This window comes from Callorhinus ursinus, unplaced genomic scaffold (genome assembly GCF_003265705.2).
Source record: "Callorhinus ursinus isolate GAN/ISIS: 27379988/994484 unplaced genomic scaffold, GSC_fseal_2.0 scaffold6, whole genome shotgun sequence".
NCBI classification, from domain to species: domain Eukaryota; kingdom Metazoa; phylum Chordata; class Mammalia; order Carnivora; family Otariidae; genus Callorhinus; species Callorhinus ursinus.
The window spans coordinates 6671541-6687036 of NW_027397068.1; the positions used below are offsets into that span (position 1 = coordinate 6671541).

Consider the following 15496-nt stretch of genomic DNA (forward strand, 5'->3'; position numbering starts at 1 on the left):
AGGAGGTTTTTTGCATGTTCTCCTCAAGAAATAATGAGAACTTGAGTTATTCCTGCATGAATATAAGTGAAAATACAAAATTGGGTTCCTTTGAATTAAAATTCATTTTAATTAAGTAGGCTCCATGCTCAGCATGGGGCTTGAACTCATGACCTTGACATCAAGAGTTGCATGCTCTACCGACTGAGCCAGCTAGGCACCCCCAGAATTTATTTTTAAATTTCACATTGCAGTCTCTGCTAAAAAGGATATTTTCTAACTCAGGAAACTTCAGTGGAATATTAAGGACCTAGATGGTCTACCCTCTGTCCTGGGTTCCTTTGTTAAGATACGGAAACCAAGAATCAGTAAGGCCAAAGTTTCCCAAAGCTGTCTGAGACAGAAACCTGGAGGCACGCAGGCCCCTCCCTCGCCCTCATTCCCTACATCTTACCTGCCCCCCGTTGACTAATGGGTCAAGATTGTCTTATCAGATTGTCCACTTTCTTCTCTTATTGCGGGGTAGCAAAAAACTCAGATTCTTGAATGTTCAAGTTTTAAGCTGCTGTGAAGTACTAATCCCAGTATTAACTGTTTACAGATTCCATTGTGATTGGATTTTGGGTTGGTCTTGCCGTCTTCGTGATTTTCATGTTTTTTGTGCTGACTTTGCTGACAAAGACAGGAGCGCCACACCAAGAGTAAGTTTGGATCTTTCCTAAATATCTATTAAGTCCCTTGGGGAACTAAATAAACAGACTTACTGTCCAGGGCTGGGGTTGCTTCCAATGGTGGAAAAAAGGGGCTGGTTATGGATTTCCTGCCTGGACCCAGTTGCCTTGGGTGGGATCCACCTTCTTCCTAGAACTCTGCCTCTTGCCTCTGGGGCTTGTTTTCAAGAGGACCCTTGTGAACCTAGGTTTCACACTGATCCAGGCCTGATTTTTATTTTGAAATGTTTACTAATTAGGATGTATTTTCTCCTTACTCCCAAAATAATTTAGATGACTCACAAGACCAAAACCGGTGGGGGGGAAAAAGACAGTAGCAAAATGGGATGAAAACCAGTTTAAAAAAAAAAAAAAATTTCAAGGAGCAGAGAAATAGTTATAGCTGGGTACTCAGTTGAATTAATTATTGACAATAAACAGTGAGTTCAACACTGAGCTTCCTTGAAACTAGGATAAAAAGAGAAACACCAAGGACTATGTAATTCTCGGGGCAGGATAAAGAACATTTGTGTTGGGCTTTGGATTTATGAGGAAATTATTACACGGTGCTTAAAGAACATTGAGTAACATCAGAAGGTATCTGTTCATTTGTGGATTGCAAAAAACTCAGAAATGTTTTTGAGGATTTTTATTATCCCAACTCTTCAGACAAAGCAAGAAATAACATGTGGAGTACCTTTTAAGTCAGTCCCAGCCAGCAGAGATGACACACTCAAATTAGGTAATTGGAAGAGCTTTTGCAGGAGTTGTGGCCAGATGAGGGGATAGCCTGACTGAGAGTGCAGGACCCCCCGGGCTGGCCACACGGAGGAGCAGGTACTAGCCTAGATCTGAAGGGGACCCAGGAGTCCTGTGCGGAGGGTGGCTGAAAGGAGCTGTGACTTTGGGTTGACAGCTAGCCCAATGGGCCCTCTCAGGGAGGGAGCCTCACAATAAATACCAAGTCCTTATTTTCCTTCTTCCTTCCACCTCTCCCCATTGCTGTCATTGGCTGACCGCAGTGGCACAGTAGCCAGGCTCCATCAGAGGTCAGTTTTCTAGGGCACAGAGCACACAGCAGCAGGCGGAATGACGGAGGGCGACATGGGAGAGTAAATGGAAGACATGAAGCTCAAATCCTACCATTTTACATCGGGTCAGTCTCTTACTCCTCATAGCTGGGCAACAGGATTCTCATTGTTATATCTCACCACGCTCTCTCCAGCGGCTGTTGTTCAGTCTTCAGCCTGCACTTGCACACTCTTAACAAGTGCCTGGATAAAGGGAGCAGTTCTACTCTTCACTGAGCTATTTTCAGACATTAAGGTGTAGAAAAAAAAATTAAACACATTTTAAATGAAAGGAAAATAACATCTTATTGAAGCCTATGGAGACATCTCGTTGAGAATCTCTTTAACAGCCACTAAAAAGCCACTAAAAAGACAGGGACCTTCCCTTTCTTCTGTGTCATCATAAAATCTGTACATGCCTTTGCTTCTATTATACTCGCCCAGGGAACTTGAAGATATGGTGTGGGTTGCAACAGTGGTAAGAAAAGCAGAGGACAGACTCAGATTAGGCAACATCTTATAGAGTGGTCAGGGAATAACAGCACTATTATCTTCCTTTTCTTCAAAGGGACACATGGATTTTTGCAGGACTATTGGGATGTATTTCCTTGATATAGGATGCAGGTGATCTTTTTTTTTTTTTGATTTTTATTTATTTGACAGAGAGACAGCGAGAGAGGGAACACAAGCAGGGGGAGTGGCAGAGGGAGAAGCAGGCTCCCCGCTGAGCAGGGAGCCCGATGTGGGGCTCGATCCCCAGACCCTGGGATCATGACCTGAGCTGAAGGCAGACGCTTAACGACTGAGCCACCCAGGCGCCCTAGGATGCAGGTGATCTTTATGCTTGAGAACACCCTACCCCCAAATAAAACATGACTTCGGGTCATGATTAATTTAATGCATCAACCTGTCGAGGCCATGATGCCCAGATATTTGATCAAATATTATTCTGTTTCTGCATTTATTTTTTTAATGAGATAACATTTAAATCAGTAGACTCTGAGTAAAGCAGATCATCCTCCATAATGCGAGTAGGTTTCATCCAATCATTGGAAGACCTTCCTTGAAAGAGAATGATGTCTCTCAGGCGAAAAGGAATTCTGGCAGATTGCCCACAGTCTCACCCTGCAACTCTTCCCTGGGGCTCCAGCCTGCCAGCTTACCTGGCAGATTTTGGACTTGCTGCTAGCCTCTACAATCACATGAACCAATTCCTTAAAATAAATCTCTCTCTCTCTCTCTCTCTCAGTAGTTAGACACACACACACACACACACACACACACACACACACACACACACACACACACTCCTGTTGTTTTTGTTTCTCTGGAGCCCTGACTGATATATTTCCTTAATACATCATGGTGACCCTGGGTAACTGAGGCTTGTATTTCCAGGCTTTCAATTGGCAGTTCAGTTCTACTGCTAGATGGTTTTTCTTTTGATGGTGGTTCTGAATAATCTCAGTGAAGGAACAGCGGTTATTGTAACTCTATACTTTTAATGAGGTTAAGGAGAAAGTCTAACCTTTTTTGACTTTCATAAAATAATGAATCAGCCCTCAGGGCCATGTTGTAAATGTTTTTTTGAGTCTGAAGCAATATAAGATATAGTATTTGGTTGCACTATATCATAATAGAAAACTGAAAGAAACAGACATGAGGCAAAATCCCTAAGTGGATCAGTTAAAAAGGTTTTTAGATCTTAGTAAAGTTGACATTTATTTGGCAGAAATTTTCTCTAAAAGAGACACTATTTTTTCCACTCAGTCAACTTTAATATAAAACAACCAATTTAAGCTTCCCCATGTGATAATTAGGCATGGAGGAAAGAATGATAAATCATTGAGAATAGTAAGAGCTTTTTTAAAAAAATATTTACCATACGCTAGAGTCTACTAATCACTTCATATGTATAATCTCACTAAGTCCTCACAGGAAGATGAAGTAAATCCTGTAAGCATTCCAACTTTACAGATGAGAAAAATGAATCACTTGTCTGTGGTCTCACAGGTAAAAACAACTGTTGGTCCAGGTCTCAAACTAAAGCCTCTTTGACTCTGAAGCTCCTGTTATTTTAACCACTACACGAAATGATCTCATATTGGTAATTTTTAATCTCTTCCTTCTCCTGAACTAAAGATTCTAGCAACCAATCACAATTCATTTCCTTCTATCACATCCTCAACCATGCATGGGCTCTGGAGTCAAACATTTCCAGATTGACTTGCTGAGACTTTGGGCTGGATCCTTTACTTCTCTTTGCTTGAGATTCCACCTTTATAAAAATAAAATAGTATCTGCCTCCTAGGATTATTGTAAAGGTTCAATGAGCTGATGCTGTGGAATGGCTCACAGGCTGGATTCACAGTGGTACTCAGCAAAGGTTTGTCCATCCCTGGTGTGCTGGTGGCGGTCCTGCTGAGAGCTGGGGGTCTAGGTAAACAGGAGGAGGGAGAAGAACAAGAAACCCATGCTCCCATGGGACAGCCACGCCCTATGCATTCACATTTTATCTGCACTTGGGAGTCTTCTATCCCAGCCTCATCTTGGGTGTGTCTCTCAGGCAAATGGGATGATTTTAGAAAGGAGGCTAAGTAGAGAGTCTTGGTGGTGGTTTAGGACTGACGTGTCTGAATGCTGACTGCTTTATGTATCAGGCTCTCTGGTGGTTTGTCACAAAGAACAGTTACTTCCTCAAGTAAGATATCGGGCAGCATCCTTTTGGAATATGACTCTGATACTCTGGTTAAGATCCCTGATCAAGTCTGCAAGTTCAGAACGGACTAGTGCTGAGTCTCCTGTGTAACTCTTTTTCTCCATGGAGGTTATTTCAGGACAGGATGTGAATCTCCTCGAAAGTAGTAAGATACAAGGATGGTGGATACGATAACCCATGCCTCTCCTCCTTGTGCCCACGCCCACAACAGACATCACTAATCAACTGTGCTACCTACCTACAGAGCCCAGACTTGGCCTTAGAATTGTTTTCAAAACGTCACTTTGGGGGCACTTGGGTGTCTCAGTCGGTTAAGCGTCTGACTCTTGATTTCAGCTCAGCTAATGATCTCAGGGTCCTGAGATCAAGCCCTAAGTGGGGCTTTGCGCTCAGCGGGGAGTCTGCTTGAGATTCTTTCTCGCCCTCTACCCCTCCCCTACTGCGCTCACACTTGGGCTCACACATGCTCTCTCTCAAAATAAAAGAAATAAATCTTAAAAAACAAAACAAAACACAAAAAAACCAAAACGTCACTTTGGGCAGCCATCAGGAATCAATCCCAGTTTACCCAAGAGAGACTATATATTTGCTATCCCTGGCTGGACCTTCATTTAACAGTGTTGGATGGTAGGAGTTGAGATCCACAGAGCCAATGACATCACAATAAAATGGGCAAGTTGTTTTCCTGAGGATTTCAAATTGGGATCATATTAGCATAAGAATTTCAATTCTGGAGTCACTGACTTCTCAATGGCTTTTGTGAAGAGTGAGAATGTGTAATAATCAGATTAGGTTATGAGATGGTAACAAACAGCTCCTCGGATCTCAGTATGACACAACACACGTTTATTTCTTACTCAAGCTACATGTTTGCTGAGGGTCAGCAATGGATGGATAGAAGCTTCTCGACTTGTATCTGCACCGTCCGCAACACTCAGCCTCCTGGGTTACTATAACAGGGAAGAGCATCTGTAGATCTCACACCTGCGCTTCTGTTCTGCAGCCAGGAAGAACACATTCCTTCCTCTCACAGCTCATTGGCCAGAACTAGCCACATCCACGGACTACCCCAGCCGAGAAGGGTAATCTGGGGTCCAGAAGAAGAGAATCAGATACTCATGAACACTAGTAAAGTACACTGCAGAGGAAAAAAGACTATTACAAAGCTGACATCACCTTCCTTAAAAGCTTTTAGGCCCAAGAAACAGCTTTAATGGGGATTATTTTGCTTATGGAATATTTGCTGTTGTGTGTTGAGGGGGGTGGAGAAAACCCCCTCTTACCTGGATCCTTTATGGACAATGAAGATAAAAGAACCATTTCATCCTGCTTTCTCAGCTAAGGAGCCATTTACTCTGTGTGCTGTCTTGTTAAAAGCATTATAGCCTCATTATCATAAATCTGCCAGAGAGAGTAACAGAAAAGGCTTGGATCACATTTTTATGTTGAATGTTTTAGACTTCCTAAAAAAACTGTCAAACCCCTGATATCATATGCTTCAAATACCCTCCTCTTTGTAGCATTTGCTAAGTGCACCTTGTCCAAGTGGGGATGTTCTTCATTTGGGAGTGAGTGCAGAATTGCTTGTGACCTTTTAAAAATGGAAATTACATTTTACCTTGAATTGCAATTTACCCAAATATGGCACTCACTAAAGGATGGGTACAGTGCACCTAAAAGCTAATAGCAAGAAAATGTCAGTGCTCAATGTTTTTGATAATGACCAAGGCCACAGGAACTAGTGGGCAAAGTGCAGACATAGCGTGTATTCCCGAGGAAGCCCTGACATTTTGAGAGGTCTCTCAACTCTTTTCACGAGCAGGGCAAACTTGAAGACAGTCATGGGTATACTAAGACTCAGCACGGCAGCAAACACTTCATTTATAAAAAATTGTAATAAATCTGAAAAAAAATCCCTAGAGGAATAACCTGGGGCATTACAGGTATTTTCCTTCTCTACATGGAGGTGAGAGATTCTGTCTGCCTGACCTGATTTATCTTTTGGGTCACAGAGGAAGGAGCACTGTGCTTAATACTGGGGGTGGCTGTGTCTTTCATGGGAACAGGGCTTTGGAGCACCCACAGAGACAGCTGCCCAGGACACTCAACTGAGGGTCTAATGACTGCAAGGCCCTTTGGGAGATGCAAAGATGAACCAAATACAGCATACCAGTGTAGAGGAGAAGAAGGGTTGTACATAGATAGCTCTGCCAAGAGGCAGGAAGAGATGCATCTTGTCAGTGAAGTACAGCAGGAGAGAAGGGACAGATTCCTTCCCATTGGGAGATAAGAGAGTCTCCCTAGAGACAGTGAGGTTTGTGTTGGACAGTGAAGAAGGTATTTGACTTTGATGGATAGAGGGGGTGAAAGGGCCCATCAGGCAGGAGGAACAGCACAAGCAAAGCACAGAGAGGGACAGCCCAGAGTGCATCTGGGGATGGTCAGGTGCCATGTGGCTGGACCGTAGGGTTAGCGAGGAGACTGGTGGGAGAGCACACCAGAAAGACCGGCTGATGCAAGGGTGGGGAGCCTGAGCTGTCAGGCAGAGTCTGGGGAGTTGGTGAAAGTCTGTGAGCAGGGGAGTATCATAGAAGTAATGCCAATCAGTGCCAGTACCAGAGGACTGGGTGTTAGAGGCTCTCGGTTTAGGTACAGAAAATTCCCCACGGACAGAGAATACATGACACAACCCATGGGGAGAAGAAGGAAAAAATCAAGAGTCAGAACAGTCTGAACAGTCTTTTTATTCTGGCTGGTGGAGTTCAGTAAGGTTGCAACAAACAGGCTAAGTCCCAATTATATTTCTTAAAACAAGATGAAAATGAGGAATAACAAACTCTTAAAACAAAGAAATGAAACATGATTTCATGGTTCAGTTTCCTATCAGAATAAACTATTGTAATTTTTAAAAAGTTAAGATGACATGGGAGAACTCTTTGAACACACTAGCTGGATCATCAATTTCATGATGACAAGATATAGAATAGGTAGGAATGGAACAAAACGTTTAAAAATGCTAAAATTGTTGGCGATTCTAAATTTTCTGACAAGTTGTCTTCATCTGTTCAGGCTGCTATAGGAGAATACCATAGACTAGAAGGCTTATAAATAACAGATATCTGTTTCTTACAGTTTTTGGAGGCTGGGAAGTTCAAGATCAAGGTGCTGGCATATTTAGTATCTGGCTCATAGATGGTAGACTTCACTGTGTTCTCACATGAAGGAAGGAATGAGGGATCTTCCTGGGGCCTCTTTATATATATATATATACATATATATATATATATAATCCCATCCATTAAGGTTAAGTCTCCTTTTCCAAAGGCCCCACCTCCTAATACCATCACATGAGGGAGTAGATTTCAACATATCAATTTTGGAGGGACACAGACATTCAGCCTGTAGCACAAATATTCTTCAGTATTCTCTCTTTTCCTTGTGATAACTTATGACATGGTATTAATTACTAGTCCAGTAAACATCTCAAAGTTTCTCATTCTCAGTGTTTCAGTTTTTGAAGCTTCTGGCTTTAACTGTAATTTTAATCAAGGTAGAATTTAAGATGTTTGACCCTTGTTGTTTTTCATTTTCCCAGGTGTAACTAAAGCTGTAGGAGAACAAGTTGACTTTAAACTCTCTTAACTGATCCAATAGGTGTCTTAGAGCATTGTTTTTCTCTATGCCAGCAGAATTTGAAAGGATGAGAAAGTCACAACTAGCTCTCTTCTCTTTGGGAGCATAACAACCCCCAGAGCAGTCCCCAGTCCATCTACAGGCTGGAGAGACATCCTTAACAATATGGCAGGTGGTCCTTTCCTAAAAACAAAATTAAGACAACATCCAGCTGCAAACTACCCCCTGCCTAATTAGTGAGAATCCTTTGATATTCACTGTGTTACATACATAGGAATATTTTTGGATGTGACTCACGAGGGCCAGACTGCTTTAAAAAATGGGTAACCACTGAGGGGCAATATTTTCACTGGCTTTCCTTGAAGCCATTCTTACCAATAAGTGGCAGAAGTCTTCCCCATGGAACTTGAGACCCTGCAGCCTCCAAGCCTGGCCAGTTGTAGAAAATGCAAGATTCCCCTTTTTAGTTGCTCTTTGGTATATGAGTTCCAGGAGGTGGCACCATATATAATTCATGAAGGGCCAAGAGGTGATAGGTAGGTGGGTTCCAGTTCCAATAAGGGCAGAGTAGCTTGCTTTAAATTACCTTGCAGATAACCATTATAAAATTTAGACAAAATGTAAAGAATGACTAATGGAAGGCATTGGAGACTAAATATTGGCAGACAAAACAGAAGGGCCTTTGGCCCTTGAAAGGAGGAAACTTCATTAATTTCTGTCTATGGTTTTATGGCTTTCCAATTACAAGCATGGTTTATTTTTCCATATACTAAGGTCTTCCTTTACTCCATTTGCAGTGTTTTAAAACTTTCAGTGTATAGTCTTGCACATCCTGTGTTAATTTTTTTCCCAAGTACAGTCATACCTTGTAGATATTGCAGGTTTGGTTCCAGACCACCGCAATAAAGCACATATTGTAATAAAAGTGAGTCAAATGAGTTTTTTGGTTTCACAGAGCATATAAAAGCTATGTTTACATTGTACTAGTCTATTAAGTCTGCAATACCATTATGTCTAAAAATTAAATATATATACTTTAACTTAAAAGTACTTCAATTGCCAAAAGAATACTGTCATCTGAGCTTTTAGCAAGTAATCTTTTTGCTGGAGGAGGGTCTAGCTTCAGTGTTGATGGCTGCTGACTGATCAGAGTGGTGGTTGCTGAAGGCGGGGGTGGCTGGGCAATTTCTTAAACATGAAGTTTGCCGCATCAGTTGACTCTTCCTTTCACAAACGATTTCTCTGTAGCATTCATGCTGTTTGCTAGCATTTTAGGTACAGTAGAACTTTTTTCAAAATTGGAGTCTGCCCTCGCAAACCCTGCTGCTGCTTTTTCAACTAAGCTTGTGTAATATTCTAAATCCTTTGTTGTCATTTCAACAATCTTTATAGCATCTTTACCAGGAGTTGATGCCATCTTAAGAATCCACTTTCTTTGCTCATCGATAAGAAGCAGTTTCTCATCCTTTCAGGTTTGGATCACGAACTTGTAATAATTCAGTCCCATCTTCAGGCTCCACTCTTATTCCGTTCTCTTGCTGTTTCCACCACATCTGCAGTTACTTCCTCCACTGAAGTCTTGAACCCCTGAGGGTTGGAATAGACTTCTTCCAAACTCCTGTTCATGTTGATTTTGTTTTTTACCTCTTTTCATAAATCATGAAGGTTTTTAATGAATGGCAAATCCTTTCCAGGAGGTTTTCACTTGTCTTTGCCTAGATCCACCAGAGGAATCATTCACTATCTGTCATGGTAATAGTCTTATGAAATATATTTCTTAAAAAGTAAGACTTTTTATTTTTTTGGCAGTTTCTCAAGTTTATTAGCTTGGAGCTTCTCCCTGCCAGCCCCAGGGGCTAAAAAGTAAGACTTGAAAGTCAAACTTACTCCTGATTCATGGGCTGCAGAATGGATGTCGTGTTAGCAGGCATGAAAACGACATGAATTTTGTTTTCATGCATCTCCATCAGAGCTCTTGGGTGACCAAGTACATTGTCAGTGAGCAGTAATATTTGGAAAGAATATTTTGAGCAGTAGGTCTCAACAGTGGGCTTAAGATATTCAGTAAACCATATTGTAAACAGATGTGCTGTCATCTAGGCTTTGTTGTTCCATTTATAGAGCACAGGCAGAGTAGATGTAGCATAATTCCTTAGCGCCATAGGATTTTCAGAATGGTGCATGACCAGTGACTTCAATTTAAAGTTACCAGCTGTGTTAGCCCCTAACAAGAGAATCAGACTGTCCTTTGAAACTCTGAAGCCAGGCATTGACTTCTCTAGCTATTAAAGTCCTAAATGGCATCTTCTTCCAACAGAAGGCTGTTTCATCTGTACTGAAAATCTGTTGTTTAGTGTAGCCACCTTCATTAATGATCTTAGCTAGAGCTTTGGGATCACTCTCTGCAGCTTCTACATCAGCACCGGTGCTTCACCTTGCACTTTAATGTTACAGAGATGGCTTTTTTTCCTTATACATCATGAATCAACCTCTGCTAACATCAGACTTTCCGTCTGCAGCCTCCTTGCCTCTTTCAGCCTTCACAGAAGTGACAAAGGTTAGGACCTTGCTCTGGATTAGGCTTTGGTTGAAGGGAATTTTGCGGCTGGTTTGATCTTCTATCCAGACCACCAAAACTTTCTCCATATCAGCATTAAGACTGTTTCACTTTCTTATCATTGGTATGTGCACCAAAGAGGGACTTTTAATTTCCTTCAAGAACGTTTTCCTTTGCATTCACAACTTGGTTAACTGTTAAACACAAAAGGAGTAGCTTTTGGTCTATCTTAGTTTTTACATACCTTCCTCAGTATGCTTAACCAGTTTTAGCTTTCGATTGTGGGAGACATGTAACTCTTCCTTTCACTTACACTTAGGGCCATTGTAGCGCTATTAATTGGCATAATTTCAATATCGTTGTGTCTCAGGAAATAGGGAGGCCCAAGGAAAGGGAGAGATATAGGGAAGGCTAGTCAGTAAAGCAGTCAGGACACAACATTTATCAATTGAGTTTGCCATCCTGTGTGGATGTGGTTCATGGCGCCCCAAAACCAATTAGGAGAGTAACATTAAAGATCACTAATCACAGATCACCATAACAAATATAATAATAATGAAAACATTCGAACCTTTGCAAGAATTACTGAAATGTGACACAGAGACATAAAGTGAGCACATGCTGTTGGAAAAATGGGGCTGATAGACTTCCCAGACACAGGTTGCCACAAACCTTCAGTTTGTAAAAAACACAGTATCTGTGAAGTGCAATAAAGTGAAAGGCAATAAAATGAGGTATGCCTGTATTCCATTTTTTTGATGCTATTGTGAATGGAATTTTTTTCTTACTGTCTATTACTGTGTCTGAGGTCAATTGAAAGGGAACTCTTTCAAACAACAATGCTGGATCAACCGGATAAACATAAAAATGAACCTTGACCCCATCTCAACATGGATCATACACCCACAGTAAAAGCTCCTAGAAGAGCTCTATCCAAGAGAACTTTTGTGATGTTGTATCTGTTCTCTGTGCTGTCCAGTTAGGTAACCCCTGCCCACAATGAGCTACTGAGCACTTGAAATGTGGGTGATATGATGGAGATACTGAATTTTAAATTTTACTTAACTTTACTTAATTTAAATTTAAATAGCCACCTGTGGCTAGTGGCTATTGTATTGGAGAGCCTACTTCTAGAAGAAAGAATAGGAGAATATTTTCATGAATGTAGGGTAGGCAATTATTTCGTAGAGGTGATATAAAAGCACTAAATATAAAATAAAAAAATTAATAACTTGAACTTAACTGAAATTTAAAGCTTCTACTCATCAAAAGACATCTTAAGAAAATGAAAATGCAAGTCACACATCAAGAGAATATGTTTGCAATACATTTGACAAAGGACTTGTGTTCAAAATGTGTTACAAAACTATCACAAATCAGTAACAAAAATAAACAATCCAATTTTTAAAAGGTGCAAAAGATTCATACAGAAACTTCACAAAAGAAAATAAACCAATGGCCAACAAGCACATGCAAAGATGCTCAACATTGCTAGATATCAGAGAAATGCACATTCAACTACTGACAAGATGCCATTTCTCTCCCACTAGCATGACTAACGTTGAAATGACTGACAACACCAAATGGTGATGAGGATGTGCAGTAACTGGAACTCTTGTACTTTGTGGTGAGGGTGTAAAATGGCACAACCATTTTGGAAAATTTCAGTTTCAGATAAAGTCAAGCACAGATCTACTATGTGACCCAGTAATTCTACTCTTAGGTATTTAGTGAAGAGCAATAAAAATGTATATCTACAAAGAAAAGAAACTTAACCCAGAATGTTTTTAGCAGCTCTAATCACAACAGTGCCAAACTGTCAACAACCCAAATGCCCTTTAAGAGGAGACGAATAAACAATTGTAGTGTACTTATATGATGAAAGCAAGAAGGACAAACTATTGTTATATGCAACAACGTGGATGGATCTCAAAAAAACATTATACTGAGCAAAAGAAGCCAGGCACAATAGGCTATATATTGTATGAATTTGTATGAATTTCAAAAACAGGCTAAAGTAGCCTATGGTGATAAGAAAACATTACCTATAGGAGGTGGAAATGGACTGGAAGTTCAAGAATAGGCAAAGCTTATCAATAGAAATCAAAATCAAGGCAGTGTTACCTAAACGGGGTAGAAACTGAATGGAAGGAAACTTTCTAGGAGATTATTTATTCATTTGCGAGAGAGAGAGAGAGAGAGCATGTGTGCAGGGGGGAGAGGGTGAGAGGGAGAGAGAATCTCAGGCAGACTCCACACTGAGTGTGGAGCCCGATGCAGGGCTCAATCTCAGGACCCTGGGATCATGACCAGAGCTGAAACCAAGAGTCTGACACTTAACCAACTCAGCCACCCAGGCGCCCCCCCAAAACCATGATTTCTGCAGGTGAATGAGCTGGTGTGTAAGCAGTGTTTTCTTTTCCTTCTCTTTACAGCAATGCGGAATCTTCAGAGAAGAGATGCAGAATGAATAGCTTTGTGTCAGACTTTGGAAGACCACTGGAGCCAGATAAGGTGTTTTCTCGACAGGGCAATGAGGAATCCAGGTCTCTCTTTCATTGCTACATCAATGAAGTGGGACACTTGGATAGGGCTAAAGCTTGTCAGCAGACCACAGCCCTTGACAGCAGTGTTCGACTCCAGGAAGCCATTAGAAGCAATGGGCGGCCAGAGGAGGAGCTGAACAGGCTTATGAAGTTTGACATCCCCAACTTTGTGAACACAGACCAGAACTCCTCCTTTGGGGAGGATGATCTTCTGATTTCGGAACCACCTACTGTTCTAGAAAATAAGCCAGTTTCCCAGACCTCACACAAAGACCTGGATTGAGGAACTACTCTGTAAAGTGTCTTCCTGAAGGTGTTGGGTCTGTTTTGTAAACCAAGAAATCTCCATTCACTAAAATTGTTTGTATGGGTGGATGGGAGGGTTATGAGAGACAGACAGAGACAGAGACAGAAAGAAAGAGAGAAGAGAGCCCCCTCAGAAAAGAGCTGAATAATCGGAGTTTCCATGCCATTCAACACAAGAAGTTCAGGTTTCTTGGGGAATAAAGTATTTACACAGTCTCATCCTCCTTGTTGTTGAAGAATTTGGCCACATACTCGGTGTCAGTGTTCTTGAGTGGGGATTAGCGTACTATGTTCCAGTCTGGTCCTGCCACTACCATGCTCTACCTTTAGCAAGTTGCTTTGCTTTTCTGGGCTGCCACATGGTTAACTGTAACGTAAGGAGTCTGGAGTACACGATTCATTTCAGCTCTAATTTGTGAATTTGAGACTTTGAATCCAGAAGAGGCTGGGATGTACATAAAGCAGTATAAACTAGGGCACTGCCTCCTATCTCTTGTAGGATCCCCCATGTCTGTACCTTCCACTCAACCCTTAACTGAGCCCAGCTTTTGTCAGGGGGCCAAACAACTATGGGGTTGTCAGAAGACTCATCTCACAGTCACTGTGGCCAACATTTCTGTTGGTTGTGCTGAAATAGCTCTTCTGAGAACTTCAAGCCACTCACACTAAAACCTAGAGACAGCCTTGGCCCCTGCCCCCCCAGGATGAGAACCAATCCGTGGTATGTTGCATGACATTCTTGTCTCCAGAAATATAGGGAAAGTTGTCAGCTGAGTGAGGGCATGTGCATTTTGTGTCTCTGTGTTGGTGTATGTATGTCTGGTCACATTTCTGTGTTGTTGGCTACTGGACAAGAAAAGTGCTATTTGCCATGCTATTTACTTGGCAGATGTGTAGGTGATGGTCATGTGGCTTCTGTGTGGGCTTTGAGCTGAGGTGGTGAATGGGTCGTGAATTCCCCACCAACAGATATGCAGGGTGGGCTGGTGCAACACAGAGTTAATTTCGTGAAGGAATCCAGTCTGCACACTGGTATTAGGAAAAACTTGGTTTTGCGTACACGGTTGCATGCGCAGCCAGCTGCTAATCTCTGGGTGGCATTTTCATTATGAATTTGTTCACCACCTGTCTTGCTTAAGCTAAAAAATAAATGCATTTGATTGCACAGGAATTTTCTCTGGTTCTTTGTTTTTACACATCTAAATTTTTTATTTCCTTTAAAAATTATTCCATGTTTATACTGCTTCCTAATTTCTATCGTCTCTAGGAGCCCAGTGGTCTGAGTCATGTACCAGATTTCATTTAGGAGTTATTCTGCCAAAAGAAATCCCTTTCCCAGAATATTTCTTGAGGAAAATATTATTCTTTAAGACTCTAACACTAAACAGTAGAACAAAGCATGGAATATTTCTTGTAATTAACACATTCTCACAAATAGATACTTCCTATTAGCATTAAAGAATGCTGATTCTTTTACTAATTCTTTTACTAATATGAATATTATTATTCATAATTTAAACAACCAAATATAAACCATGGGCTATTTCTTATTTTGTAAGCTTCAAAGCTATTTAAGTGCTATCTTATTTAGAAGTAAATTTATTAGTCAGTTGGCTGAAGAATATTCCTAGAAGTTGGAAAAATACCCACGACCATACCATCATTTTTATTAACTGAATGTCAAGAACTATGAAGGGTCAAAGATTGTACCCCTCCTGCAAGCCATCGAGTTAACCTGGCCTGGTTTTGTGGATGCTGACAAAAGACACGAGATTCCCAGCTCAGAGACAAAGAACTTCACGACAGCAGAGCAAGCAGCATGGGCTTCATGTTCATGCTGGTTCCTGAATTTATTTCCTATTGCTACTGTAGTACCACAGCTTAGTGTGCTACTTAGTACCACACACTTAGTGGCTTAAAGCAACCCCAACTTTCCTTATAGTTCTAGAGCACGGAAGTCCAAAATCAGTGTCAGT

The 15496-nt window shown here is 41.3% G+C and overlaps 1 protein-coding gene across 3 annotated transcripts in view; it reads left to right on the forward strand.

Moving 5' to 3' along the window:
• Window positions 1-14683, forward strand: part of MRAP2 (melanocortin 2 receptor accessory protein 2) — a 48821-nt gene extending 34138 nt beyond the window's left edge. For all 3 annotated transcript variants that reach the window (XM_073893478.1, XM_025859985.2, XM_073893477.1), the window contains exons 3-4: window positions 581-680; window positions 13104-14683. In XM_073893478.1, the coding sequence (XP_073749579.1) occupies window positions 581-680; window positions 13104-13497 (494 nt within the window). In that variant the 3' untranslated portion in view covers window positions 13498-14683. The remainder of the gene's footprint in view (window positions 1-580; window positions 681-13103) is intronic.
• Window positions 14684-15496: the final 813 nt, after the last annotated feature.